We start from the raw sequence: 26348 nt of genomic DNA, 5'->3' as shown, positions 1-26348 counted from the left end.
GGCCAGGGAGTAATGTCCGGCACCGACATAATTCATGCTAATCTCTCCTCCACCGTTCGTGACGGCTAGTGAAATCCACGTGGCCGCAAATGCAGTAGGTTGACCCGGTCTTAGACTACTACCACGTCCACGTGCAGGCACTGAAGAAATCGAGAAACCCGTGATTAACTAAAGTGAAGCCCAATCCCAATTGTTAACACCAAGTATTTTATCTTCTCCTTCAGTTGGTATGCAGGTGGACTTCAGCTAGGGAGCCCCTGAGTCCTGACTAATCCTTCGATCAGACCACATGGAGAGATGATCCGCACCGCCATTATTTCTCGTTAACAGTGTGACTTATTGATGCAGCACAGTCTTTGAGAAGACCCACCAAGTTTGGTGCATGTGGTGGCTAATTAGACAAATACCACCGGCCCGTTGCACTAAAGGCTAAAGATGATGAGCAAAGCCAGAAGAGCCCAGAGGGGAATCAACCGTACCACAGCTCACAAGAGAAAAAGGACACGCAATGCAACAACCACCTGTATAAATACATAACCCGACGGTCCCCAACAGCAACCACGCTCACATGTCAACAGATAACCAACCACACACTCGCACACAACTTCCTAGTCTAATCTCCCAACCTCTTATATAAAGAGACGCCAAAATGTACAAATATATTGAAAACGTAAACGAGAAAATAAGCTAAAAAGATATAGCATCAGTATAAGAAAGAGGGAGAAGAAGCGTTTGTTCTAACATTTAAGCTGAACAACAATAGCAAGATTCACAGATAGCATTACAATAGTTCCTTCAGAAGAAAAAAAGAAAAAGAAAACATAAAAGTATTATTACAAACACACTAGGAAGAATTTCAAGGGAAATACCGTAAGAACTACTGGATCACCCTCTAATACACTATATTTCATAATCTTTTCCTACTTTTATCATTGTCTTCTAAGATCGTATGACTACAAACAGAAGAATAAAAGTAATAAACATACCCAGATATGGGCATACAGATAAATTACTGAACACGCACCTTCCCCATGTCCAAGATAGCAGGCAAGCCTGCCTTATTATCAAGAATAGATATATAAATCAACTGCAACAGTACGTGATCACTGATTCTGCATCTCATTTCCTCCAATTAATAAAGAATTTAAAGGAGCACCACGGCAACAGTCTAATCTTCCATGTATAAACTACACAAGGTTACCCAAACTATTTATTCCCTCATTAAAACCAAGACCTGGGGTCACCAATAAAGTGAAAATTTTGCGGCAGACACCTGTGTTTCTATCTACAACTTTATGCAGAACTCAGGCGTGTACCTGAGAAAATTTCAAAGGCCATACACCTTCACAAGCATGTCAAAAGCAATAACTCAGCTGCATCCCTGGATATCCAAATGCCACCATCTATTTAGTTACAATCCAATCCACACTCCTCAAGAACAGGACCATCATTCTTTGCAAGGAATGGATCAATCCGCACCCACAAGAGTGAGAATATTGAGGCAAGAAGAATGGACCAGACGATGATGATTGTGGGTGTTCTATTCTGCCGACCGACCAGACCTTTTAGGAAAGGATACAGGTGGACAATCACCCAGAATGCAAAGAAGAGTTTGCCAAATAGAGGTCCCCATGACTCATATCCATTGTTTATGGCATTAGAGACTCCAGCTACCACACCAATGAGGTTAAAAATGAGCAATGTGGTAGGAGGTATAAGCAATGTTGTCCATTTGAAAGTATATAGTTCTGAAAACTCTTCGTCATCCCCACCCTTTGATGTCACAGTGAAATTTGTATCTATACCAGCAAGAACCTTCAAAAGCCCCTGAAACACTGCAAAGAGATGAGAAGAAACACCACCGATAACCCAAAACTGCTCATTCCTCCACCAGTCAGTAATGCCAATGCCGCTCCATCTCATTTCCAGGATACTCGTAGCAAAGATGCAAATGAAAAGAGACAAAAACCACAGGCTGGCAACATTGCTAAGCTGTTTTAACGATAAAAGAAAGAGTTAGCTTCAAGATTCTAAGTTACAATACTTTGTAAAACAGCATAATTCATGAAGATATACCTCTGGAGTAATGAACTTCCCCGTGAGCAAGCAAACAGCAGGCAAAGTACAGTAAGCCAAAAGAGGGATCGATGTCCAAGGATAAACAGTGGCATTTATGTATGATAATCGCTCCAGCCACTTCAGTCCACCACCATACCCATACCAGAGAGGACAATGTCTACTCAAGAAAATTTCCACAGACCCAAGTGCCCACCTGAGGACCTGGTGAAGACGATCAGAAAGATTTAGAGGTGCAGAGCCTTTGAATGCAGGCCTTGCTGGTATGCAGTAGATTGATCGCCATCCATGGCAATGCATTTTGAAACCTGTCAATATATCTTCTGTAACAGACCCATATATCCACCCAACCTGTACAGGACAGGAGATTTAGCCAGCAATACTTTTGAAAATACTGGAATATCTTTGGATTATAATTTAAACAATCAGGTCAAAAATATTACCTCTTTTCCCCAATCTGTCTTGTCTTCATAGCCACAACTGATTACATGGATAGCTTCCTTTAACAGTGATGCCGGACTAGCACTTTGTAGCGCTCCGCCATTCTCGAGGAGTGTTGATGCAACAAAAACAGGAGACTGTCCAAACTTCTTTTCCAGCTTTTGTTCAGACATCACGCTGGACTTCTCGTTCTCAGTTCCTGTGTTTGTGGCATGGAATTGATGTTAATAACTTGATGCAGAGAATGAGATACATTTTTCATATGTTTGGAGAAAGAAAGAAGTGGAAGTGCATGTAAAAGCAATCACCGTAAAAGTAGCCAATGTGACACTGATGGGACATGAGATAGCATTATCACCATTCAGAGTCTTCAAACTTAATGAAAAAAATTTGTGGGCAAAGAAGTTTCATGTCTTTCAGATTTGGCAGATATGGTTTTACACTGCTCCGTGAGAGTTTTATGTCCTAATGGAAGTGTAAAGCAAAAGGTAATGCATCAAAGAGCATTTTGATTTTGGATAGAAGACAAGCCAAAATGGTGTACTCGAAAACAAATTAAATTTAGAAGGATTTCAGGTCATGAACTTACAAATAAAACCCTGAAAAAAAATATACATTTCAAGGCAGAGGCCACTGGAAAGTCTCATCAAACTTGTCATTGAAGAATCAATTAAATTCACAGTAGTGATAATAGTAACTCAGAAATGGTGTATAAAAAGAACAATAGGAGCTTTGTACATGTAACAGGGACCAACAATCTAACCGCATAATAACATGCAAAAGATCGACACGAATATTCATCAATATGAATATGAATACTAATACGTGTAACTAACAAGAATGTAGGCGTACCTCCATTCCCCTCCTCAATTCCTTCCAGAGCAAATACAGGCGCTCCACTCTCTCTGCTGAAACTTTTCTTTTTCTTTTCCTGTTTAGCTTTTGTGCTCTTCTTCTTCTTCCTTCCACCAAAACAACATCCACAGCAGCACCATTTTGGCAAGCAGTTGCAAGTCCTTGTTGGAGGCTTCTTTGATTTTGGAGCATCAAAACCATAAAGTGCCTGCCTTCTGAATACACAACCAGTCCCCACGTAGATTGGTCCTTGAATCCCATCCAGACCTTTCATGTTGATCTGTATCAAAACAATGTTACTTTCTCCAGAAAAACCAGATATAAGAAATTACAATAAAAACATTATACATGAGGTTCACAAGAAAGTAAGGTTATCTCAAAGCTCGGAATGTTCATGCTTACATCGAAAAACACAATGTTCCTATTAGCATATCGATCATGGCGATCGATACCATCGAACCTCTGGGGGAACTGCACATAGCAAACTTTCTTACCCACCAGTGGGTCCATCATGAAGCACATTGCTTCTCTTAGAGCTTTGCTATTGTTGATGTAATGGTCACAATCCAAGTTTAACAGATAAGGTGCATTTGTCAGTACAGCAGAGACCCGAACCTGTCGAGATCCCAAACAGTAAAATTTCAAAATGTACGCTAGATAGATAAAGAAAAAGGATAAAATAAAAATATTTCTTACCAGAGCATTCATGGCACCAGCCTTCTTGTGATGATTGAAGCCCGGTCTTTTTTCTCTTGAGACATAAACTAAGCGCGGCAGTTCATTTCCTTCCACATCATGTCCACCACTTTGACCCAGGAAGACCTAATAGAAAAGAGAAGAGAACATTTTAGTGGAAAAGTAAGGGGTGGCAGCAGAATGATTGTTCAAGAGGCATGACCATAGAACGGAGGAAAATCTCTACCTGAATCATTCCCGGATGATCACGGACGTTATTTCCAGGCCATGGAGTTCCATCCTGCATTGTCCATCCTTCTTCTGGAACCTTTTGAGCTTTCGCAACCAATGCATTAATTCTTACCTTGAACTCCTCATATTCTCTCTGCAATCAGATCAAATTAAATTTTCAGTTCAGTATGAGAATTATAAAAAGTTACCAAGCAGGCAACCGCTTTGATGGAACATGGAATATTTGCAGACCTTCATTGCTCTCCGCTCCTTAATAAATGACGGTAGGACCTTATCCTTCAAGTAGTCCATCTTTTGCTGAAAATACCACTCTGGTGCACGTGGCTCAATACTGAATTTCTTACAGAAAGGGACCCATTTCTTTGCAAATTCAGATGTTTCTGATAGTGCTTCAAATGTCAGCATTGCAGCACCATCATCAGAAACATAGCAGGATATTTTATCGACTGGATAATCCACAGCAAGGATGGAGAGAACAGTATTTGCTGTGACCAAAGGGGGTTCCTTCGTAGGATCAACAGTACTTACAAAGAAGTCGACCGGAGCTAGCTGAGAAGGGCGACCTTCCTTATCGTACCTGACAAGACACACAGGGAGTTGCCATTTTTTTTGACTCAATCTCATGTGATGATAAACAAGATAATTAGATATTGCAACTGTAACTAACCTTAATGACAACCGGTCGAGATAAGTTTCCCTTTCAATTGGGAGCCACTTTGGAAACTGATCTAAAATCCAAGAAAGGGCAAACCAGATCTCACAGATCACAGATATTAGCCATAAGGCAAATGCATCCTGCACAGGATGTGTTACTCGGTAATGAAAGAAGAACCCAACAACCACCAACCGAATTACAATAATCATCCTATATGGGTTGATTTGGCTAGAAGGAAGAGGCAACTTTCTTGACAATGGTTGTCTAGCTTCATCCATCCTGTACAACAAATATGAGTACAATCAATTCATTATCAGGAGCATTTGCTTAACCAAATTTGCTAATGAAAATAAAAAATGACATCCCAAATAACAATTGATCTGGATGTGCTTTTATAACCTCTAGTTCTGTAGAATCACATTGACCCGACAAAAACAATCCATAATCTCTTCAGCATTATATCATGAATAGACCTAACATCTTTTTCACAATAACAAACATTCATCTCCGTATTCTCAAATGCAAAACAAACTAGCCTCGGATTGTGCAGTTTAGTGGATCAATTGTGTAATGCATTAGCACAAAATCCCCTATGACACTAGTTAGTCTGAATGTGAGGAGTTGTCAAGGTACAGATGAAAGCATGGTAGATCCATATAGTACAGAACATTCTCGATATGCTCTATCAAGTCAGGATGCAAAAATTGGTTTCTGGAACTTACAATGGAAGATCTGGCCCATCACCATCGTTATCCCAATCTTTACCACCATTGTCATTCCTCATCTGGTGCAGTTTCTCTTGCTTCTGCTTCCAATTCTCCATCCTCTCCTTCCAGGCCACACTTCCATAGCCATAAGCAGCAAGATCCTTGGATGGATCCATCGATCGCGGTTGCACTGCAGTGGAAGTTTTCCGAAGAAATGTTATTGACTAACCATCAAAATGCACCAAACTTGTGAAATAGCATATGGAACAAGATTAAACAACGTATAGCAACTAAAAGATCTGACTTTGGGTGCAAAATTTGAATACCTGGAAGATTGGGATCTGAGAAAGGAAGTGGATGGATCCGTTTTCCTCCGCCACCCATGAAAGAAGGAACTAGAGCATGCTGCTCTGGTGGAATGTCATCGACCTAAAATCGAGGGAAAAAAGATCACTCTTCACATTAATGCGCAGCTAAAGATGCTAAAGAACACGAGTGAGCATTTTTTTCGTAGGAGAAGCCCAAGGTGGAGCAAGAGAGGATTCATCCGAGAGTTTGAGTGGCGAGAAGCGGTGAAAGTACCATTTGGCCATTGGTGAGAAGGGGGACTTGCGGCATGGAATGAACCACTTGTGGCATGTCGACATCCCCTCCTCGGCCATAGCTCATGTGACCTTGCAGCATGGACTCGGCAAGGTACTGCATGTCCTGCTTATCTCTGCCTGCGAAGCTGAACTCGTTCTCAAGATCATCGATGCCATCCTCATCATCATCGCCGGCAACGCGAGGGCACCCTGTGCAATTACGAGAAATGCTCTAAATAATCTTACCGGAGATCAAAAGGCTGAGAAAGATGGAATCTTGAAGGACAAATCGGTACCTTTGAGTCGCTTGAATCTGGTCTTGCACTGGGGGCAGACCTGGTTGCCTTCTCGGCGCTCATACTCGTAGCAAGTCCTGCAGACAGGGAAGGCGCACTCGTTGCAGGCCACGAAGAGCTCGCCGTCGGCCGTGAGACCTACATCGTCCCCACAAATCTGGCAGATTTGGCCGCTCAGCTGCTGCAAAGGCTTGGGCTGCAATGACACACCGGAAAGCAAGCAAGGACTCAGTATCTCATCAATGCGGAAGCCCTAATTAACCCCCAGAACCAGAAAGGAGAAGGAAAACTTACCCCGGATTCCCCCTCGCGGCGTATGACGACGAGCTCGTTCCTGTTGTGAGAACCGGCGACGAGACCGGCGCTTGCCTCCATTGCTTTCTTGGGAGATTGGAAGAGATATTAGCGAAGATGCCGAGCGGCGGGTACAAGAAGTCCTAAAATTCCCCCCAGATCTGGAGATCTCCTAACAAATCTACAGGAAAATTCCAATATTCGGAGGAAATGGAGCGAGGGGAGAGAGAGAGAAAGATAATAGATTTAGGAAGCGGAAGGTGTCAATTTTCCTCTCTAGTTTTGGGTACTTGGAGTGCGCAATAGGTAGATAGAGAGATATCAGCGCGTTCTCCCGTCTGAGAGAGTCTCCCAAGGGAGGGTAGTGGAGAAGAAGCCTTTCTAGGCGACGGCTGGACGACTTCTCCTCCACTACTTCTCTCTGTGTCTTATTATTCCTTGCTTCTTACCACACCTCCAACTGAGAAGAAGTTAACGATACTGGGAAGACCTTCAGTAAATAATTAAAGGTGAAAAGAAAAAAAAAAAAAATCTCTTACCTTCTCCACTCGCCCTCCATTGGAAAAATAACTAAGAGCAGGAGGAGGAGGACCACCAGATAAAATAAAGAAATAGGCGGTAGGTAGAAGATTAAACGATAAGAATACATTAAAATTAACAACTATAATACTCGACGCTCAGTCCAAACTGATGGTATAAATAAAAATTTAAGAGAAAACCAAAAAAAAACAACCCCACCCGCTCTTCGGTTCCCATTTCCCCTTTTCTCATGAGCATCTCCGCCGACACTCGAGAATAAACCCTCCCTCCCTCTCCCTTTCCCATATCACCATAATCATAATGTAATGCTAACAAAGAGACGTGAGTTGGACGTACGGAGGGAGAGACTTTACAAAATAAGTGGCAAGTTGAACTTGTCCATCATATATAAAAGAGATAGTCACAGCCTCACAGGATAATAGAGCACACGGTTGTTTAACAAGGAGGGTACAAAGGTAAAACAACAACGAAAGGGAGTGGGAACGGAGGGTGGAGTTCCCGACGGCACCGGAGGAGGAAGCCAAAGGATTATATATATATATAAGTGGATAAATAAGAGACAGGACAGGTGGGGAGAGAGAGAGAGAGAGAGAGAGAGACTTGCACATGTGGAGGAGGAGGAAAGAGTCCAAGTCAGCGGGCACAGCTGCCTTCCCATTTTGCTCTCCTCCCCGGGCCCACATGACCAAGCGCGGTAAATAACGGACTTCCTGTGGTGGTGGGTAACAGGGAAAGGGTTGACTGACGGTGAATGACTTGTTGTGATGAGATTAAATAATCAACGTTATTGACTTGTTGTAATGAGATTACATAATCAATATATATATATATATATATTATATAGTTTTTCTTCTAAGAAGTTTTTTTTTTTTGACAAAATTGTTCTAACAAGTTATTGAGCTCCTGAATTGATAGGCATATGCTATGCTATAGCAAACCATGCATCACTACATATCACTGACTTGAACAGGAAGATAGCAGACATGTGCCATAATCTTTTATCCCCTATCTATCGTAGTATCGCTTACTTCTAAGTTACTGTACTGCTTCACCAACATCGATCCTTTGTGCGTGATCCAGTGCATGCCCCCCTCGCATGCACATTGGAGATTCCAAATTGAAGTGAGATCGGGGGTTAATCAGCACCAATTGCCTATTTTGCAAATTACCTTTTGTTTGTCCTCATCCCATATATATATCGCCGAGATATCTACAAGATAACTTTTCCTCAAAATCTACAAGATAACTAATTCATCCAGCTATATATATATATATATACACACACCAAGCCCACTTTCATTAAATTGTATTTTTGGTTAGTATTTCTAACCAAAACAGCTTAATAAATGATTATTTATAGTAAAGGGCGAGGCTTGATTAGTCAAAAGCTGCTAACTAAATGACAAAAGCTCCTCTGTGGAAGGTATCGTAACTAAGAAGGGTGTATAAAGAGTACATGGTCTCTCTTTATATTCTCTATAAATATCACCATTCTCAAGTCTCAATAGAAGAACACATTTACATGCGCGCGCGCACACATACACACTAGTAATCAGTCCCTTCTGGAAGTGAATGATCTTTATGAAATGCCTGAACAAAGAGCTCAGCAATCATCAATCATCCTACTGCCTGCCGTGGTCCATACCATGCATATATGTCATTTTCACGGTACTGCAGTATGGGTATTGGATGAATTAGCGTGGGCATTGCCATCTGAGGAGCTCCTTTTACCCACCGATAGTGATATTGGTCCTGAATTAATTAAGTGTATCTTCTTGTGTCTAGATAGATATATGCCTCCCACTTGTACAAATTCTGTCCTACAAATCAGTGATGCTGAGTTAAAATTAATTATGCATAAAATAAAATTTAAATATATATATAGTTGTAGTATAGGATCTACTTTTACCTCCTTTTTTTTAAGAAAAAAAAATCTCATCATATCAGATATCAATATATCGACACTAGTTGGTTTAGTTACAGGGGAGATGTGGGAAGCATTTACCTTCCTTGCTTTCTACCGTCTGATGAAGTGAATAAAAGACTTCTCCGATGACAATTGGGTGGGTGAAACTCTATCTCTGCAAGCAATCACTCTTCTAGTCATACCTGGTATAATAATCCATGGGCATTTAGGATATCTTGACCTCCGAGTCATTGACTTTAACCAAAGAGTGGGTGATCTGCATCAATCAGCCATCCATCTTAATTTCTATTATTTCCTCGTCCGACTTGGAATTCTTCATTTGTCGGATGGACCGCGTAGGCCTTTTCACGGGATAAATTCATAAATTAGCAATTAGAATTCATGAATTATATAACTTATCAAATCTTTTACAAGTAAGAGTTAAAATTCTTATTCAAGATGATAATTACTATATTTAGAAAGTCATTTCTCTGTCCAAATAACAATAGACCACACCACGGCTTCCTTACCTGCAACCAAACAGGGCATTAGCCTTTCATCTTTAGAAATTTGCATGTAAAAGTTGGGGAGAGACATCAAGGGATAAAGCATCCTTGGAATATATCTAGAGGTTAGACCATTTCATAAGAAAGGAGCAGTTCCTTGGTTAATTTTGTTTTATTTATCCGTGTTGCGAAAATGAAGATAGATATATAAGTAGAGATTCTAACTGCCCTTATAGATGGAGCAGTTATAATATATCAACCTTGCTAGCCTCCCATTGAAGAATTAAAGATTGTAGAATTGGACGTGTTTGGGCGCCATTAATTTTGCCCCGTGGAATCTCAACGGGGAGCTGCTCGCTTTGGTAAAGTGATGTCCTCCGCCTTTGTCCCGGCATTAGTTAATTAAAGGTTGCATTTAATAAAGGACTTGGTTGGTAGCAAGTCTTATTATTTACACAGTTACACTCACCACCTTTTATATCAAAAACATAATTATGAGTGGGATTCTGGGCCAGACGTATGAATAGCACTAGAACGACACACACTTAACGTTGTGTTTTCTAGATGTTCCCTTCACACAATCGGCTATCTAATCTTAAAACGAAATGGTTCATCTGTGATTCGACAGACTAGAAAATCAAGTAATTAGCATTACTTTAGTAAAAACAGTGCAAGTTTAGGAGCAGCAGAAGGTTTACTTTAGTAAAAACAGGAGCGTGATAAGACCACCTAAAAAAGAACAATTGTGGGGCCGGGGTACTGGAAGAAGCTGATACAGGGGTGGCAGATGATGCCAGTGGCCACACTTGTTTGGCTCTTCGTTACTCCTCTGGTTGCTGCCAGAGAGAGCTACAGCTCACGACATAAAAAGACACTCACCAGCTAGAGTCGCACTATATCCAACCTGTATACATAACCGACGGTCCCCAACAGCAAGCAACCACTCACATGTGAATAGATAACCACATCCGAAGATCATAATGTCAAAACACAGCGCTTCTGAATACTTGAAAATAAATCAAGGGAAAAGGGGAGATTGTCCACAAAATTAAACTGAAGAACCATAACATGATTGACAGATATCATTACATAGTTTCCTCTGAAACAAAAAGAAAAAACGAAAAGGGAAACACAAAAGACAGACCAAAACATTATTATTACAAACACACCATGCAGCATCTTAAGGGAAATGCCATTAACCCTTTCAAAGATCTCCCGGAACCCCCATGATGCATTATATTTCTTAATCCTTCTGTCCTTTCCCCTCCCTAAGATTGTATGACTACAGAGTACAGATAGAGGAATAAAGTAACACAGATACCCTGACCTGGGAATACAGAAATAAATAACTGAACATTTGCACCTTCTTCATGTTTCAGATAGCAAGCAAGCCTGCCTTATTGTCAAGAATAAATATATAGAACAACCCCAATAGTGCGTGAACAAAGTTTGCCTTCTCCCTCCCATTTCCACCAACTAATAAAGAATTTAAAGGAGCACCGCCGCAACAGTCTATCTTTTAACTATAAACTACACAAGGTTACCCCGATCTCTCTATTTCCCTTATTAGAGCTAATAAGAGTGGGAGTCACCGACAAAGTAAAAAAAATGCAGCACAAACCCGTGTTTCTATCTACAACTGACTGCAGAACTCTGACATGTACCCGAGAAAATTTTAAAGGTCATACACCTTCGCAAGCATGTCAATGGCGATAACTCAGCTGCATCCCTGGATATCCAAATGCCACCATCTATTTAGTTACAATCCAATCCACACTCCTCAAGAACAGGACCATCATTCTTTGCAAGGAATGGATCAATTCGCACCCACAAGAGTGAGAAGATTGAGGCAAGAAGAATGGACCAGACGATGATGATTGTGGGTGTTCTATTCTGCCGACCGACCAGACCTTTTAGGAAAGGATACAGGTGGACAATCACCCAGAATGCAAAGAAGAGTTTGCCAAATAGAGGTCCCCATGACTCATATCCATTGTTTATGGCATTAGAGACTCCAGCTACCACACCAATGAGGTTAAAAATGAGCAACGTGGTCGGAGGTATAAGCAATGTTGTCCATTTGAAAGTATATAGTTCTGAAAACTCTTCATCATCCCCACCCTTTGATGTCACAGTGAAATTTGTATCTATACCAGCAAGAACCTTCAAAAGCCCTTGAAACACTGCAAAGAGATGAGAAGAAACACCACCGATAACCCAAAACTGCTCATTCCTCCACCAGTCAGTAATGCCAATGCCGCTCCATCTCATTTCCAGGATACTCGTAGCAAAGATGCAAATGAAAAGAGACAAAAACCACAGGCTGGCAACATTGCTAAGCTGTTTTAATGATAAAAGAAAGAGTTAGCTTCAAGATTCTAAGTTACAATACTTTGTAAAACAGAATAATTCCTGAAGATATACCTCTGGAGTAATGAACTTCCCCGTAAGCAAGCAAACAGCAGGCAAAGTACAGTAAGCCAAAAGAGGGATCGATGTCCAAGGATAAACAGTGGCATTTATGTATGATAATCGCTCCAGCCACTTCAGTCCACCACCATACCCATACCAGAGAGGACAATGTCTGCTCAAGAAAATTTCCACAGACCCGAGCGCCCACCTGAGGACCTGGTGAAGACGATCAGAAAGGTTAAGAGGTGCAGAACCTTTGAATGCAGGCCTTGCTGGTATGCAGTAGATCGATCGCCATCCATGGCAATGCATTTTAAAACCTGTCAATATATCTTCTGTAACAGACCCATATATCCACCCAACCTGTAGAGAACAGGTGATTTAGCCAACAGTATGGGAATATCTTTGGTATAACGCTTAAAGAATCAGGTAATAAATATTACCTCCTTTCCCCAATCTGTCTTGTCTTCATAGCCACAACTAATTACATGGATAGCTTCCTTTAACAGTGATGCAGGACTAGCACTTTTTAGCGTTCCGCCATTCTCAAGGAGTGTTGACGCAACAAAAACAGGAGACTGCCCAAACTTCTTTTCCAGCTTTTGTTCAGACATCACACCGGATTTCTGATTCTCAATTCCTGTGTTTGTGTTGTGGCATTAATATCAATAATTTGATACAAAGAACAAGACACGTCATTCATATGTTTGGAAAGAGGAAAACAGAAGTGGAAATACATATAAAAGCATTCACAAATAGAGGAACCAATATGGCACTAATGGGACTACAGAACATAGGTACATCATCAATGTTCAAAACTTCTCAGTAGCTGAACCCAAAACTTATGGAAGCAAATCATTTTCAAGTGTCTGTCAGATGTAGTGCGTAGGACTTTGCACTGCTCTGGGAGAGTTCTATTTCCTAATGCAAGTGTAAAGCAAGAGCCAATGCAAGCATTTTATTTTGCATACGAGGTAAGCCAAAATGATGTTGAAAACAAATTAAATTTAAAAGGAAACGGAAGGATTTCAGGTCTTCAACTAGCAAAGCAAACCCTGACAAAGCCAAGTACACTACAAGGATGAGGCAACTGGAAAGTCTCTTTAAAGTTGTAATTGCAGAATCAATTAAATTTGCAATTCAGGAAATATATAAATCAGGAAAGAAACGCCAAAGAAAAATATGAGTTCTATATGTCTAAAAGACACCAACAGTGTACTAAAATAACTATATATGAAAGATCAAGCATTCATCACTACGCATATTAATACGTGCAGTTCACTGAACAAAAAATGATAGGACTACCTTCAATGCCCTCTTCAATTCCTTCAAGAGCAAATACAGGCACTCCACTATCTACTCTGCTGAAACTTTTCTTTTTCTTTTCCTGTTTAGCTTTTGTGCTCTTCTTCTTCTTCCTTCCACCAAAACAACATCCACAGCAGCACCATTTTGGTAAGCAGTTGCAAGTCCTTGTCGGAGGCTTCTTTGATTTTGGAGCATCAAAACCATAAAGTGCCTGCCTTCTGAATACACAACCAGTCCCCACATAGATTGGTCCTTGAATCCCATCCAGACCTTTCATGTTGATCTGTATTAAAACAATGTTACTTTCTCCAGGGGTGCCAGATATACAAAATTAAGATAAAAAAAAGTAAACATGAGAATCACAAGAAAGTAAGGTTATCTAAAGTTCTGAACAGTCATGCCTAAAGTAAGGTTATCTAAAAGTTCTGGATAGTCATGCTTACATCAAAGAACACAATGTTTCTATTAGCATATCGATCGTGGCGATCGATACCATCGAACCTCTGAGGGAATTGCACGTAGCACACTTTCTTGCCCACCAGTGGGTCCATCATGAAGCACATTGCTTCTCTTAGAGCTTTGCTATTGTTGATATAATGGTCGCAATCCAAGTTTAACAGATAAGGTGCATTTGTCAGTACAGCAGAGACCCGAACCTGTCGAGATCCCAAACAGTAAAATTTCAAAATGTACGCTAGATAGATAAAGAAAAAGGATAAAATAAAAATATTTCTTACCAGAGCATTCATGGCACCAGCCTTCTTGTGATGATTGAAGCCCGGTCTTTTTTCTCTTGAGACATAAACTAAGCGCGGCAGTTCATTTCCTTCCACATCATGTCCACCACTTTGACCCAGGAAGACCTAATAGAAAAGAGAAGAGAACATTTTAGTGGAAAAGTAAGGGGTGGCAGCAGAATGATTGTTCAAGAGGCATGACCATAGAACGGAGGAAAATCTCTACCTGAATCATTCCCGGATGATCACGGACGTTATTTCCAGGCCATGGAGTTCCATCCTGCATTGTCCATCCTTCTTCTGGAACCTTTTGAGCTTTCGCAACCAATGCATTAATTCTTACCTTGAACTCCTCATATTCTCTCTGCAATCAGATCAAATTAAATTTTCAGTTCAGTATGAGAATTATAAAAAGTTACCAAGCAGGCAACCGCTTTGATGGAACATGGAATATTTGCAGACCTTCATTGCTCTCCGCTCCTTAATAAATGACGGTAGGACCTTATCCTTCAAGTAGTCCATCTTTTGCTGAAAATACCACTCTGGTGCACGTGGCTCAATACTGAATTTCTTACAGAAAGGGACCCATTTCTTTGCAAATTCAGATGTTTCTGATAGTGCTTCAAATGTCAGCATTGCAGCACCATCATCAGAAACATAGCAGGATATTTTATCGACTGGATAATCCACAGCAAGGATGGAGAGAACAGTATTTGCTGTGACCAAAGGGGGTTCCTTCGTAGGATCAACAGTACTTACAAAGAAGTCGACCGGAGCTAGCTGAGAAGGGCGACCTTCCTTATCGTACCTGACAAGACACACAGGGAGTTGCCATGTTTTTGACTCAATCTCATGTGATGATAAACAAGATAATTAGATATTGCAACTGTAACTAACCTTAATGACAACCGGTCGAGATAAGTTTCCCTTTCAATTGGGAGCCACTTTGGAAACTGATCTAAAATCCAAGAAAGGGCAAACCAGATCTCACAGATCACAGATATTAGCCATAAGGCAAATGCATCCTGCACAGGATGTGTTACTCGGTAATGAAAGAAGAACCCAACAACCACCAACCGAATTACAATAATCATCCTATATGGGTTGATTTGGCTAGAAGGAAGAGGCAACTTTCTTGACAATGGTTGTCTAGCTTCATCCATCCTGTACAACAAATATGAGTACAATCAATTCATTATCAGGAGCATTTGCTTAACCAAATTTGCTAATGAAAATAAAAAATGACATCCCAAATAACAATTGATCTGGATGTGCTTTTATAACCTCTAGTTCTGTAGAATCACATTGACCCGACAAAAACAATCCATAATCTCTTCAGCATTATATCATGAATAACAATATTACACATATCTTTATAGCCCTAACATCTTTTTCACAATAACAAACATTCATCTCCGTATTCTCAAATGCAAAACAAACTAGCCTCGGATTGTGCAGTTTAGTGGATCAATTGTGTAATGCATTAGCACAAAATCCCCTATGACACTAGTTAGTCTGAATGTGAGGAGTTGCCAAGGTACAGATGAAAGCATGGTAGATCCATATAGTACAGAACATTCTCGATATGCTCTATCAAGTCAGGATGCAAAAATTGGTTTCTGGAACTTACAATGGAAGATCTGGCCCATCACCATCGTTATCCAAATCTTTACCACCATTGTCATTCCTCATCTGGTGCAGTTTCTCTTGCTTCTGCTTCCAATTCTCCATCCTCTCCTTCCAGGCCACGCTTCCATAGCCATAAGCAGCAAGATCCTTGGATGGATCCATCGATCGCGGTTGCACTGCAGTGGAAGTTTTCCAAAGAAATGCTATTGACTAACCATCAAAATGCACCAGACTTGTGAAATAGCATATGGAACAAGATTAAACAACGTATAGCAACTAAAAGATCTGACTTTGGGTGCAAAATTTGAATACCTGGAAGATTGGGATCTGAGAAAGGAAGTGGATGGATCCGTTTTCCTCCGCCACCCATGAAAGAAGGAACTAGAGCATGCTGCTCTGGTGGAATGTCATCGACCTAAAATCGAGGGAAAAAAGATCACTCTTCACATTAATGCGTAGCTAAAGATGCCAAAGAACACGAGTGAGCAAATTTTTTTTTTGTAGGAGAAGCCCAACGTGGAGCAAGAGAGGATTCATCTGAGAGGTTGAGTGGCGAGAAGCGGTGAAAGTACCATTTGGCCATTGGTGAGAAGGGGGACTTGCGGCATAGAATGAACCACTTGTGGCATGTCGACATCCCCTCCTCGGCCATAGCTCATGTGACCTTGCAGCATGGACTCGGCAAGGTACTGCATGTCCTGCTTATCTCTGCCTGCGAAGCTGAACTCGTTCTCAAGATCATCGATGCCATCCTCATCGTCATCGCCGGCAACGCGAGGGCACCCTGTGCAATTACGAGAAATGCTCTAAATAATCTTACCGGAGATCAAAAGGCTGAGAAAGATGGAATCTTGAAGGACAAATCGGTACCTTTGAGTCGCTTGAATCTGGTCTTGCACTGGGGGCAGACCTGGTTGCCCTCTCGGCGTTCATACTCGTAGCAAGTCCTGCAGACAGGGAAGGCGCACTCGTTGCAGGCCACAAAGAGCTCGCCGTCGGCCGTGAGACCTACATCGTCCCCACAAATCTGACAGATTTGGCCGCTCAGCTGCTGCAAAGGCTTGGGCTGCAATGCCACACCGGAAAGCAAGCAAGGACTCAGTATCTCATCAATGCGGAAGCCCTAATTAACCCCCAGAACCAGAAAGGAGAAACGAGAAAGGAGAAAGAAAACTTACCCCAGATTCCCCCTCGCGGCGGATGACGACAAGCTCGTTCCTGTTGTGAGAACCGGCGACGAGACCGGCGCTCGCCTCCATTGCTTTCTTGGGAGATTGGAAGAGATTAGCAAGGAAGCCGAGCGCCGAGTACAAGAAGTCCTAAAATTCCCCCCAGATCTGGAGATCTCCTCACAAATCTAACCCGGAAAAAAGATGCAATATTTGGAGGAATGAGGCGAGAAGAGAGAGAGAGAGAGAGAGAGAGAGAGAGAGTTGGAAAGGGAAGCTCTCGGTGCTCCTCTCTAGTTTTGGGTACTTGTAGTGTACAAATTGGTATAAAGAGGAGATATCAGTGCTTCCCCATCAGAGAGAGTCTCTGAAGAGGGGGAAGCAGTGGAGAAGAAAGCCTTTTTCTGCGATAGCTAGCTGGAGGACTTCTCCTCTTCTCATCTCTCTGTCTCTTATTATTCCTTGCTTCTTACCACATCGAACCACCTCCAACTGGTAAGAAATAAACGAGACTGGCAAGACTTTGAATAAATAATAAAAAGTGAAAAACTAAAAACAAAACAAAAATTAAGAAAGGGAAAAACTCGGTCACCGTTTCTACGGGCGAGGTTGAGCAATCAATTCCATCGCAATCAAGTGCTTACAATACAAGGCCTTGATTGTGCAGTCCAACCGACAGAGACGAAGGATTTGATTCCTACAAGTCAGTCAGACCACGAAATATAACAACAATAAGGATGGATGGCTGGCTGGCTGGCTGATTGATGCAGATTACCTAATCTAATCAGATCCTAAAACTTTCACCCTCACCAACACCGAGTATCCTTTGTTTTACCGCGCTTGGTCGTGAAGTGCCGAGTCCGTGGTTGACGGTAAAAAGTTTGTTTTTCAATTAATAAATTTATTATATATATATAAAAAAAACAGAAAGTACAAAACGAGGAAACCGGGGGGGAGGCAGCTATGCCCACTGACTTAACTCTCCCACATGTGCAAGCGCCACCACTCTTCTCTCCCTTCCATTCTAATTTTCTACACTTATACGTAATCTTTCTCTTCTTCTTTTTAAAACTTGGTTTCCTCCTCCCTTGCGGTAAGGATCTCCCTAGTCCATCCCCTCTCCGCTTTTTTTGCTTCTTCTTTTCTTTTTAACTTTTCTACTGTAATAGAATTACCCAGCCTGTTACTCCCTCGTATCGCGGTTAAACTGCACCAAGTCGCCACTATTTTTTATTAAGTCTGACCCCGTACGTCCACCACCCATGCAATTCTTTAATTGTTAGCATTACACTATAATTACGGTGCAAGGTTAATGGGAGAGGACTGGATGGGTTATTCTCGAGTGTCGGTGGAGATCTATGCAGGTAAGAGGAGAAAGGGACGTGTCAGTTGAGGTGATAAAAGTGATCGAGAGGCGAATAGAAGGGCGAGTGGGGGTAGGATATATATATATATATATATATATATATTCTTTTATTTTGTTTGTTTGGGTTCCGATCGCCTCTGCTCTTTTGTTTCCATAATTTATAGTTATTAATTCCTTCCACCTACCATCTGTTTCTTGTATATTATCTCATGCTTCTCTGGTTCTCAGTCATTGTATAAGGAGTCCTAATTTATGGAATATAGCAATCAACCAGCCCCCTCCAATACTAAAGTCGGTCAAAAGTTGAAAATTATAAGTTTATAATCTGAACTCTTATAAGCTGTGACAATCTGATTTCAAAAGTCACAAAAAAATTAATTTAAAATAAGTAAATAAAATTAAATAAATTTACGGTTTATAAAATATAAAATTTTATAAAGTTAAGTTTAGTGTTAGATATTATTTTTTTTTAAATAATTCGTCATCTACCGATTACTTCTGGAACGGTGAACGTCGGTCTCTTAGAATACAACGACTCTCTTGCACTTAGAAAAGAAGCAGCTATTCAAATATCTTGTCAAACTTAAATCGTACCGTACTCTCTCTCTCTCTTAAATACAGACTAAATATTCAAACTAGATTTAAAAGGAATGAATCAAATTCTATATATTAATTAATGTTGATTGATAGCTTATTTATAAGATTAAAGACGCTCGACAAAGGGATGCGACTGGTCATGAATGTATGCACCATTTCGGGTCTGAACTAATTAACAATTATATTGTGAATGAATGCATCATTTCATATTCAACCAACTAATTGGTCAACTATTCTAATGGACATATCGTTTTGACTTCGGGTTCAACCAACCAAACCTAACCCAAACCGAACATGTATCAGGCAAAATATAATTTGGACTTGACCCATGTCCGAACCGAGCCAAGTCGGGTGGCACATGTGTGTGAGTTAAGTTGCATAGTATCATTTACTTATAAAATATGTAGCTCTTTTTGGGGCTTAAAGCCCACAAGAAGTTTAATACATATATATAATACTAACATTTCTCAAATATTTAATATGATACTAAATTTACTTATCTTTATTTTTCATTGTCACGATACCTATTATTTTAGAGTTGATTTTTATTCACTTCTCTTCATAAATTTGAATAAGTAAATATATATCAATAAAGTATACTTTAAGCTAAATTAATTTTACTATTAATCTATTATTAATAATGTATGGTCCCTATTTAAAACTTAGCTCAAAATTAATAAAAAATTATGTCAAAATACATGATATTTTCAACACCTCTGTAATTCATAATTGTATGAGTTGTATATTTTATCCAACCTTTTCAACGAATAATTCCAATCCCATGGAACAAACTCTTCATTAGTCCATTATCTGCAAACTGACGGAATTGTAACCTTTCTTCGTCAGCAATTAAATTGCCTATGGAAGGTAGAGAGAGACATCAAAGAGATATCACGATCCACTTTACAAGCTACATCTAGGACACCGTAGCAGCATCTCTTAGATTCACCTATATCTTAGACCATTTCAGACGATCAGCAAAGAGGAGTGGCAGATAACAAAATTAAACTTAGTCGGAGTTTACCAATTTCTTTTCCCTCTGTTCTGCTATGAAGCCCCCAAACACTCTTCTCGCATTAAAAGAGAAGGATTGCAAATTTGGACGGTTTTGGGAGCCCTTTTGCTCCATGGAATCTAAAAGGAGAGATGGTCGCTTTAGCGATGTCCTCTTTCGTTCCTGAACCTTTGTCCCGGCGCTGGTTAGTAGGTCGCATCAAGACAAAAGGGCTTGGTTGGTAGCAAGTCTTATACTTACTTACTCCCTTTTTTTTAATTAAAAAATAAATGATTCATAGTGGATTTCTGGGCCAGGTGTAGGAATAGCACGATTGACACATACACTGATTTCTATACATGGTGTTTCTAGCTGTGGTTTAGATGTTCGCTGCATCCAATTAATTGGCCAGCTGATCTGAGCGTTAGTTTTGGAGAAATTATAATCAGAGATGATACCGAGCGTTAGTTTTGGAGAAATTATAATCAGATATGATACCGCGCTTTGTTGTTCACATGCACTATAGAACAAATAAGAGAGCCCTGGCAGTGGCATAAGCAAAGCATGTATCCTCTATGACCCTTTCCTCTGACCGACGGCCGTCTCGGTCTCGCCCATTCGCCCATCTCTCGATTCGATTGCCAGACTTCACTCGAAACAAAATATATTGGCAAATATCCATCTATGGCAGCTTGAGACGAAAAGGCGTAGCCTCGTAAAAACTTTGTTGAGTACTGCCTGCTAGTTTTCTTTTCAAGATAATAGCTAGCAGAAATCTATAAATAGAGAGCATGAAAAGAAGAAAATTAAGCCATATATATTTAGAGGATTCCCCCAGATATGAACACACGTAATGAATCCCTCAGTGTAATTAATGGCTAATAATAAACTAGCACTGCGAGGAGGAAGGAACTAGGTGGTAATGCGGTCCAAGCCCTACCAAATGACCAATGTCAGCGGTTAGGTATATATGCGCGCGCGCGCTCATGAAACTTGCTTTAATTAGGAGCACTATATATATATATATATATAATGTGTAACAATCTCAGTGCTCGATCAGCTTTGTCCTTTAGTATTGTCTAGCAAGAACCTCAATATCCCTTGTGGTGCTGTAGCTTTCTAATGATGGGAGATAAAAAGGAGAAAGAGGGGAATAGAAGCTAAAAGCAAAGGGAAGGCATTAGGCAGTGTCCCAATTATTGTTTGTGCTACCACCGACGGAAGTTTCACGAGAAGATTCCGTAATCAAGTGCCCCAAAAGCTACCTTAACCTTTTTGTTTATCTTCTCTAATAAAACTCTTTGTCATACGTTTTATAGAACTTCTTCTCCGTGCTTAACGTGTCTAGCTAGATCTCTTCCCATATGCATATATAATAATATCACTCTCCTCCCGGTCCAAACAGGTAACGGACCTACGCACATGGTGGAATCCCGTTAAATATCAGATATATAGAGTTAAAAAAATATACTTCTTCACTTTAATATATATATAAGGACACCTTCTCGAGTTTGGGAATTGGGACAAGAAATTAGATTATGCCACCTTAAAATTATGTTGTAGCAATTTCTAACGAACTAGACAGTAGACAATCCTTTATATCGATCTACGTAACTATATATATATATATATATTTTTTTTTTTATAACTCTCATAGACAAATTACGAAACCCTTCTCGGTTTCAACCACTAAAGCGATCGATGAATCATTAGGTAGTGATTTGTCACTCATAACAGCTATACGTACGCCTAAATAATTGAATTAAAAATAAAGAAAAGGTATAATGTGCATGGGGTCTATGTGCTGATTTTGAGAGCCCAACCCACAAGTGGACAGCGACTGCATGCCCGCCCCCCATTTAGTTCCTGATTGATATCACCCGCTCAATCATCACCAAACGTTTCCCCCATTTCATTTTTTTTTCTTCATACATTGTTATTGTCATCAAATAGGATGATAGAAGAGAGACAGCTCCATTCCAACCCCTCCCCGAGAGCGAAGTAGAATGATATATATGAAGGAGCCAGTCAAGGAATAATAATATCGACAAACTTTTTCTAATGAACAATATTTAGAAAACAGTAGAAGGAGCTCGCAAAATGCAACATCTTTTAATTAGTGCACAAACTATTGATTACTTCCCACTACTCTTGAGTGTCCACAAACTAAGCATCAGACATCAGCACCTGTCGGATCCCGCTTTTTATTTATTTTTTGACAAAAAATAATAATGACCTAGTCTCGTTTTAAAACTGGATAAATACTAAACCTGTTTATAATAAATACATCTCAACTAAACAAATAACAACAGAGCACAACTAAAAAAAATAGTAAGTTAATATATTTTCTCACGCCGAACTATAATACTAAAGCACAACCAAGAAAAAATTGGGACATGTGTCTTCTCACATCTACAGGGACACCAAAAAAGAAAAAAAATGTATTAGGCATCCAACTCAATATTCTCTTTCTTCTTTCCATTTACTTGAAGTTGGAGTTTCTTCTACAACTCAAAAAACAGATTTGCTAATTTGATGCATTAGCTCGGTAGGTTGCCTCCTGGGTTTAAAATTTTGTGAAGGCTAGCTGTATTAGTTCTTTTAAGCCACAGAGATCACAACTCTGCTGCTATCCACATTCGATATTGCTTATTAATATCCCGGGCCCCACACTTAAGCACTTATTTATTAGTCTAGGTATCCACAATTGCTTTAGAACTAAAAACGTCTCAATTCCGTGTTGCTATCTTTAAAAGATTTTTGCATATCTATATTTTAAAAATAAATTGTTGATATTGTACTCTTAAGTCTCTACTGAAAAAAAAAATTACAGCAGTTAGTACTAGTGTCTCCTAATCAGGTTATCCCGAATTAAAATTCGGTTTTTAAAAACAAACCATAGAAAAAAGTATTAGAGTGGTATGGCAAAAGAGGAGTGCAGTTTCACAAAAGAGGAGTACCAATATCGAGCATCCTGGCGAATGAATGAATAAATAAATAAATGGGCATAAGTTAGATTGTAACATAAAATAAAAGGCGACAGTGGGCCCCAGTTATTGGAGGTATCCAGCTGGGCAAGGAGACCCGAAGTTACCGTCCGATGGAGGCAACTGGACGATCGATCTCTTGTTAACAGCCTGGCGATGGTTCGCGATGCTCTGCCGACAGCTCGCCCATGGATTGGTTTCTGTTCTTCTCACCTATGGATTGGTTTCTTTCTTTTCTTTGATTAAGCGACTATTTCCCTTTCTAAACCTTTATATATGTTATTCATTATTTGTTTTCTTGGGGGTTCGCTGTAGATAAATGTATTATTATTATTAATTTTTTTTTTTTTTTTTTGCGGAAGAGTATAGCTAAGCACTCTCAAATATCAAATAAACAGACATTTGACTTGATGACTCACCGACAGATAGAATGAGTTCGACCCAAAAATCTGTTGTTGTTAGGATGGAAATATGGGATGAGTGCCGCACTGCTGCTGCACCCGACTATCAATGTACACATGCAAACTGCTATAATTCTGACTTGATGATATCAATGAGAGATGATATCTCATATTCGAAAGGACATGATGAAATCCTAGGGATCATATATATGTAAGACATGCTTAACCGCTTGAATTTGATTGTTGGTCCAGAATAGCATCACTTGCTATCTGTAAGACTGTAACCAGACACACACAAATCCTAGTGATGCCGGCAAATCTCCACTTCCTTGCATTAGTGAATGTCATCTTTAGTTATAACATCTCTTTCTCTTCATTTCCCTTTCTGCTGGGGAAAGGTAAAGAGAAACATGAGATAACTAAATTACGCTGGGTAAATTTTGAGGTGGAGAACCATCACGGTTTAAAAGGTCATTTAATGGGCTCAAGTTGAAGTGGTCCACTGTACCACGAAAACGGCCGATTGATGACAAAATCAACCGGTCATTTCACAACTAAGCCCAATTCAAGCCCAACAGTGGAGAATCTGATGTCTATCCGAATTTTTTGTCGAGGGCCGAGAAGAGCGAGGAGGACCTTTACTGTTCAAATAGGAAGACCCTTAACAACTTTCGCTTCGAACAGGGCAATAGAGTTGGGTTGGGCTAACTTTATGGGCCATTTATTGTTCAGCCAGTAAATCACGTTATTTTTCTTGAACGATTCAAGTGCAACAGCAACCCTCAGGTAACAGAGCTACTAAGCGATGAGAAATATTGTACTACTACTTGGGTAAGCAGGTCATCCTGTGTGGAAGTTGATTAAAAGGACCGGGGAAGGATCTAAATTGGTAATACACACAAAATTATTGATAATACTATAGCGGATCTGTGGATGTACAAGGAAAAAATAGAAAGAGAAGCGAATGGATCCAGAAAGGCCTAGTTACTTATTCTTAGCCAATTAACTAGATCCTGTGCTTATATATGTGTGTAGAAAGATAAAAATGTTTGATATGGACCAAGTGATGATGTGTTTGTTACCTTAATAATTCAGTACGTCACCTTGCATGGGATTATAGGAAAAAACACTCCAAGATAGAAGACACAGAGGGGCGCAAGCCACAAGCCACAAGCCACAAGCTCGTGTAGTACAGTAGTAGTAGTAGCAGTAGTGAGTCAGAAATTAAGGTACGGAAGAGAGGCCTCATCTCAGCCGTCCATCTGATAGTGCCGTTTCTTCTTATCGGACGGGTAAGTTACCGACGCCACGCTACAGAAGGGGCCATGAATGCCTGACGTACTTTCCGTCCATGTGTGATGTATCCGGTACCAAGACTCACACTCCCAGAGAGAGGAAATAAATGCGCTTTCAGAAATCCCACCTCCTCTTCCGTTACTTCTTCCCCGTTCTTCCATCTTTTTTTCTCACGCGTATCTCGCTTCGCTTCGTCCCTCCTCTTCCTTCTCCGTCGCGTCTCATCTCATCTCATCTCCTCCTCCTCTTTAAAACCCTAGAGTAGCTAGATTCTTGTCGATTTACCCCGTCATCTCGGAAGCAGAGCAAGATCGTGGTTTGATCTTCCCTTCTCCCTCATGAATCCTCGACGGCCCGTTCACCCCCCGCGGACTTGGTGAGACATTTTTCTCCATCTTTCGCTTGTTTTCATATAATCCATGCCTCGTTTGGGAATCTAAGAAAATATTCCAAGAAAAGCACACAGATCGCGTATGGATCAATAAAGTTTATTTTCTCTTATATGCTTTACAGAAATCTCGCGAAGCATGCTTGATCGATATCTATTATTTTATTGTGAAATATCGCCGAACAAGTTGGAATTAGGGTTTTCTGCTAATGATTATTTCCTTTCTCCCTCTGTTTTGATGCTTCATACGTAGATAACTGTGTTTTATGTCTGGTGTAATAAGATGCCAAGTCACGTCTTACCTCTACTTCTGTCACCATCCTCTCTATTCAGGGTGTACGATCTTCCAGGATTATCGTGCCTCATGCCTTCTTTGTAGTCATGTTAGATGGTGGATCCTTGTGCTCACGGTTTGTTTAGAATAACTGCCGAGATCGTTTTGTTCATAACGTTTTCTTTACGTATTTATGATAATTGTTTTGATCAGAGCGTGATCACAAAGGCCATGAATATCTCATGCATAGGCTTGCATGCAAGATCTTTTTGTTATTATGGAAAATTCTTTTGCTTCTTTTGGGTGTGTAAAATCAGCTATTGTCGTATTCATTGTCGTACCTGTCAATGTAATTTACCTCTATTCAGGGTGTAAGATTGTCCAAGATGATCATGCCTCATGCCTTCTTTCTACTCATGTTAGATGGTGGCTCCTGTGCTCATGGTTTGTGTAAAATAACTACAGAGACGGTTGTTTTCAGAATATTTTTATTGCATATTTATGATAATTGTTTGGATCAGGGTGTGATCCTGAAGGTTGAGTAACTCATGCATAGGCTTGCATGCAGGATGTGTTTGTTATCATGGACAATTCTTTCTTTCTCTTTTTGGGTACATAAAAGTCAATTCTTGTCGTATGCACCGTTGTACCTGTCAATGTAATTTCTATCATTATTGGAGCCTAACTTGCACATACTGTCAGGGTGACCCATTTAAAGTTCAATATGATTCAATGAAATTGCTATCATGTTAGTCAACCCATTGCCAGTAACTTGCGCATAGATGTAAACTCAGCCTTGAGAACTATCTAAGCATGCTGTTATAATTGTTACCCATTTCATGGTTTTAATTGATGATATTAGGGGATTCACTAGGTGCCGAAACCTGCCAGAAGAGGTAAACACATCATTTTGTATACTTTTACTTATTTCCTTGTTTGTTTTCAATAGGCAAATGGTGGATACAAGCGTATCCAGGCAATATGAATTTTTTCTTTTTCTTTT

General features: G+C 40.2%; 3 protein-coding genes across 14 annotated transcripts in view; 1 reads left to right on the top strand and 2 right to left on the bottom strand.

Moving 5' to 3' along the window:
* Window positions 1–720: 720 nt before the first annotated feature.
* On the bottom strand, window positions 721–7407 carry LOC140780666 (probable cellulose synthase A catalytic subunit 5 [UDP-forming]). Its single transcript, XM_073126362.1, has 14 exons — window positions 6836–7407; window positions 6542–6737; window positions 6244–6455; window positions 5988–6090; window positions 5677–5851; window positions 4967–5233; window positions 4531–4876; window positions 4295–4432; window positions 4069–4194; window positions 3775–3987; window positions 3370–3652; window positions 2520–2716; window positions 2077–2427; window positions 721–1992 (listed from the first exon to the last, which is right to left on the bottom strand). Exons 1-14 carry the CDS (start codon window positions 6914–6916, stop codon window positions 1408–1410), a joined length of 3273 nt encoding a protein of 1090 aa, XP_072982463.1. The 5' UTR covers window positions 6917–7407; the 3' UTR covers window positions 721–1407.
* A 3428-nt stretch (window positions 7408–10835) lies between these two features.
* LOC140789434 (probable cellulose synthase A catalytic subunit 5 [UDP-forming]) lies at window positions 10836–17769 on the bottom strand. The gene is made up of 15 exons (XM_073139140.1): window positions 17635–17769; window positions 17052–17534; window positions 16744–16939; window positions 16446–16657; window positions 16186–16288; window positions 15875–16049; window positions 15142–15408; window positions 14707–15052; window positions 14471–14608; window positions 14245–14370; window positions 13951–14163; window positions 13505–13790; window positions 12643–12839; window positions 12212–12562; window positions 10836–12127 (listed from the first exon to the last, which is right to left on the bottom strand). Exons 2-15 carry the CDS (start codon window positions 17130–17132, stop codon window positions 11543–11545), a joined length of 3276 nt encoding a protein of 1091 aa, XP_072995241.1. The 5' UTR covers window positions 17133–17534; window positions 17635–17769; the 3' UTR covers window positions 10836–11542.
* Window positions 17770–24734: 6965 nt separating this feature from the next.
* The window catches only part of LOC140788248 (histone-lysine N-methyltransferase ATXR7-like), a 32972-nt gene continuing 31358 nt past the window's right edge, over window positions 24735–26348 (top strand). For all 12 annotated transcript variants that reach the window (XM_073137510.1, XM_073137493.1, XM_073137477.1 and 9 more), the window contains exon 1: window positions 24735–25059. In XM_073137510.1, the coding sequence (XP_072993611.1) occupies window positions 25022–25059 (38 nt within the window). In that variant the 5' untranslated portion in view covers window positions 24735–25021. The remainder of the gene's footprint in view (window positions 25060–26348) is intronic.

Source organism: Typha latifolia, chromosome 1 (assembly GCF_019914945.1).
Source record: "Typha latifolia isolate L0001 chromosome 1, TyphaL0001v2, whole genome shotgun sequence".
Classification (NCBI taxonomy): Eukaryota; Viridiplantae; Streptophyta; class Magnoliopsida; order Poales; family Typhaceae; genus Typha; species Typha latifolia.
This window is presented reverse-complemented; position numbering and strand designations above follow the sequence as displayed.

Excerpts from the sequence above, each read along its gene's own strand:
- LOC140780666 (XM_073126362.1), bottom strand. The coding sequence starts at position 6,916 with ATGGAGGCAAGCGCCGGTCTCGTCGCCGGTTCTCACAACAGGAACGAG. Across the intron at positions 6,456-6,541 it reads CAGATTCAAGCGACTCAAAG|GGTGCCCTCGCGTTGCCGGC; the intron begins GTACCGATTTGT and ends GTAATTGCACAG. Across the intron at positions 6,091-6,243 it reads TTCTCACCAATGGCCAAATG|GTCGATGACATTCCACCAGA; the intron begins GTACTTTCACCG and ends CCTCGATTTTAG.
- LOC140789434 (XM_073139140.1), bottom strand. The coding sequence starts at position 17,132 with ATGGAGGCGAGCGCCGGTCTCGTCGCCGGTTCTCACAACAGGAACGAG. Across the intron at positions 16,289-16,445 it reads TTCTCACCAATGGCCAAATG|GTCGATGACATTCCACCAGA; the intron begins GTACTTTCACCG and ends CCTCGATTTTAG. Across the intron at positions 14,609-14,706 it reads AGGAGCGGAGAGCAATGAAG|AGAGAATATGAGGAGTTCAA; the intron begins GTCTGCAAATAT and ends ATCTGATTGCAG.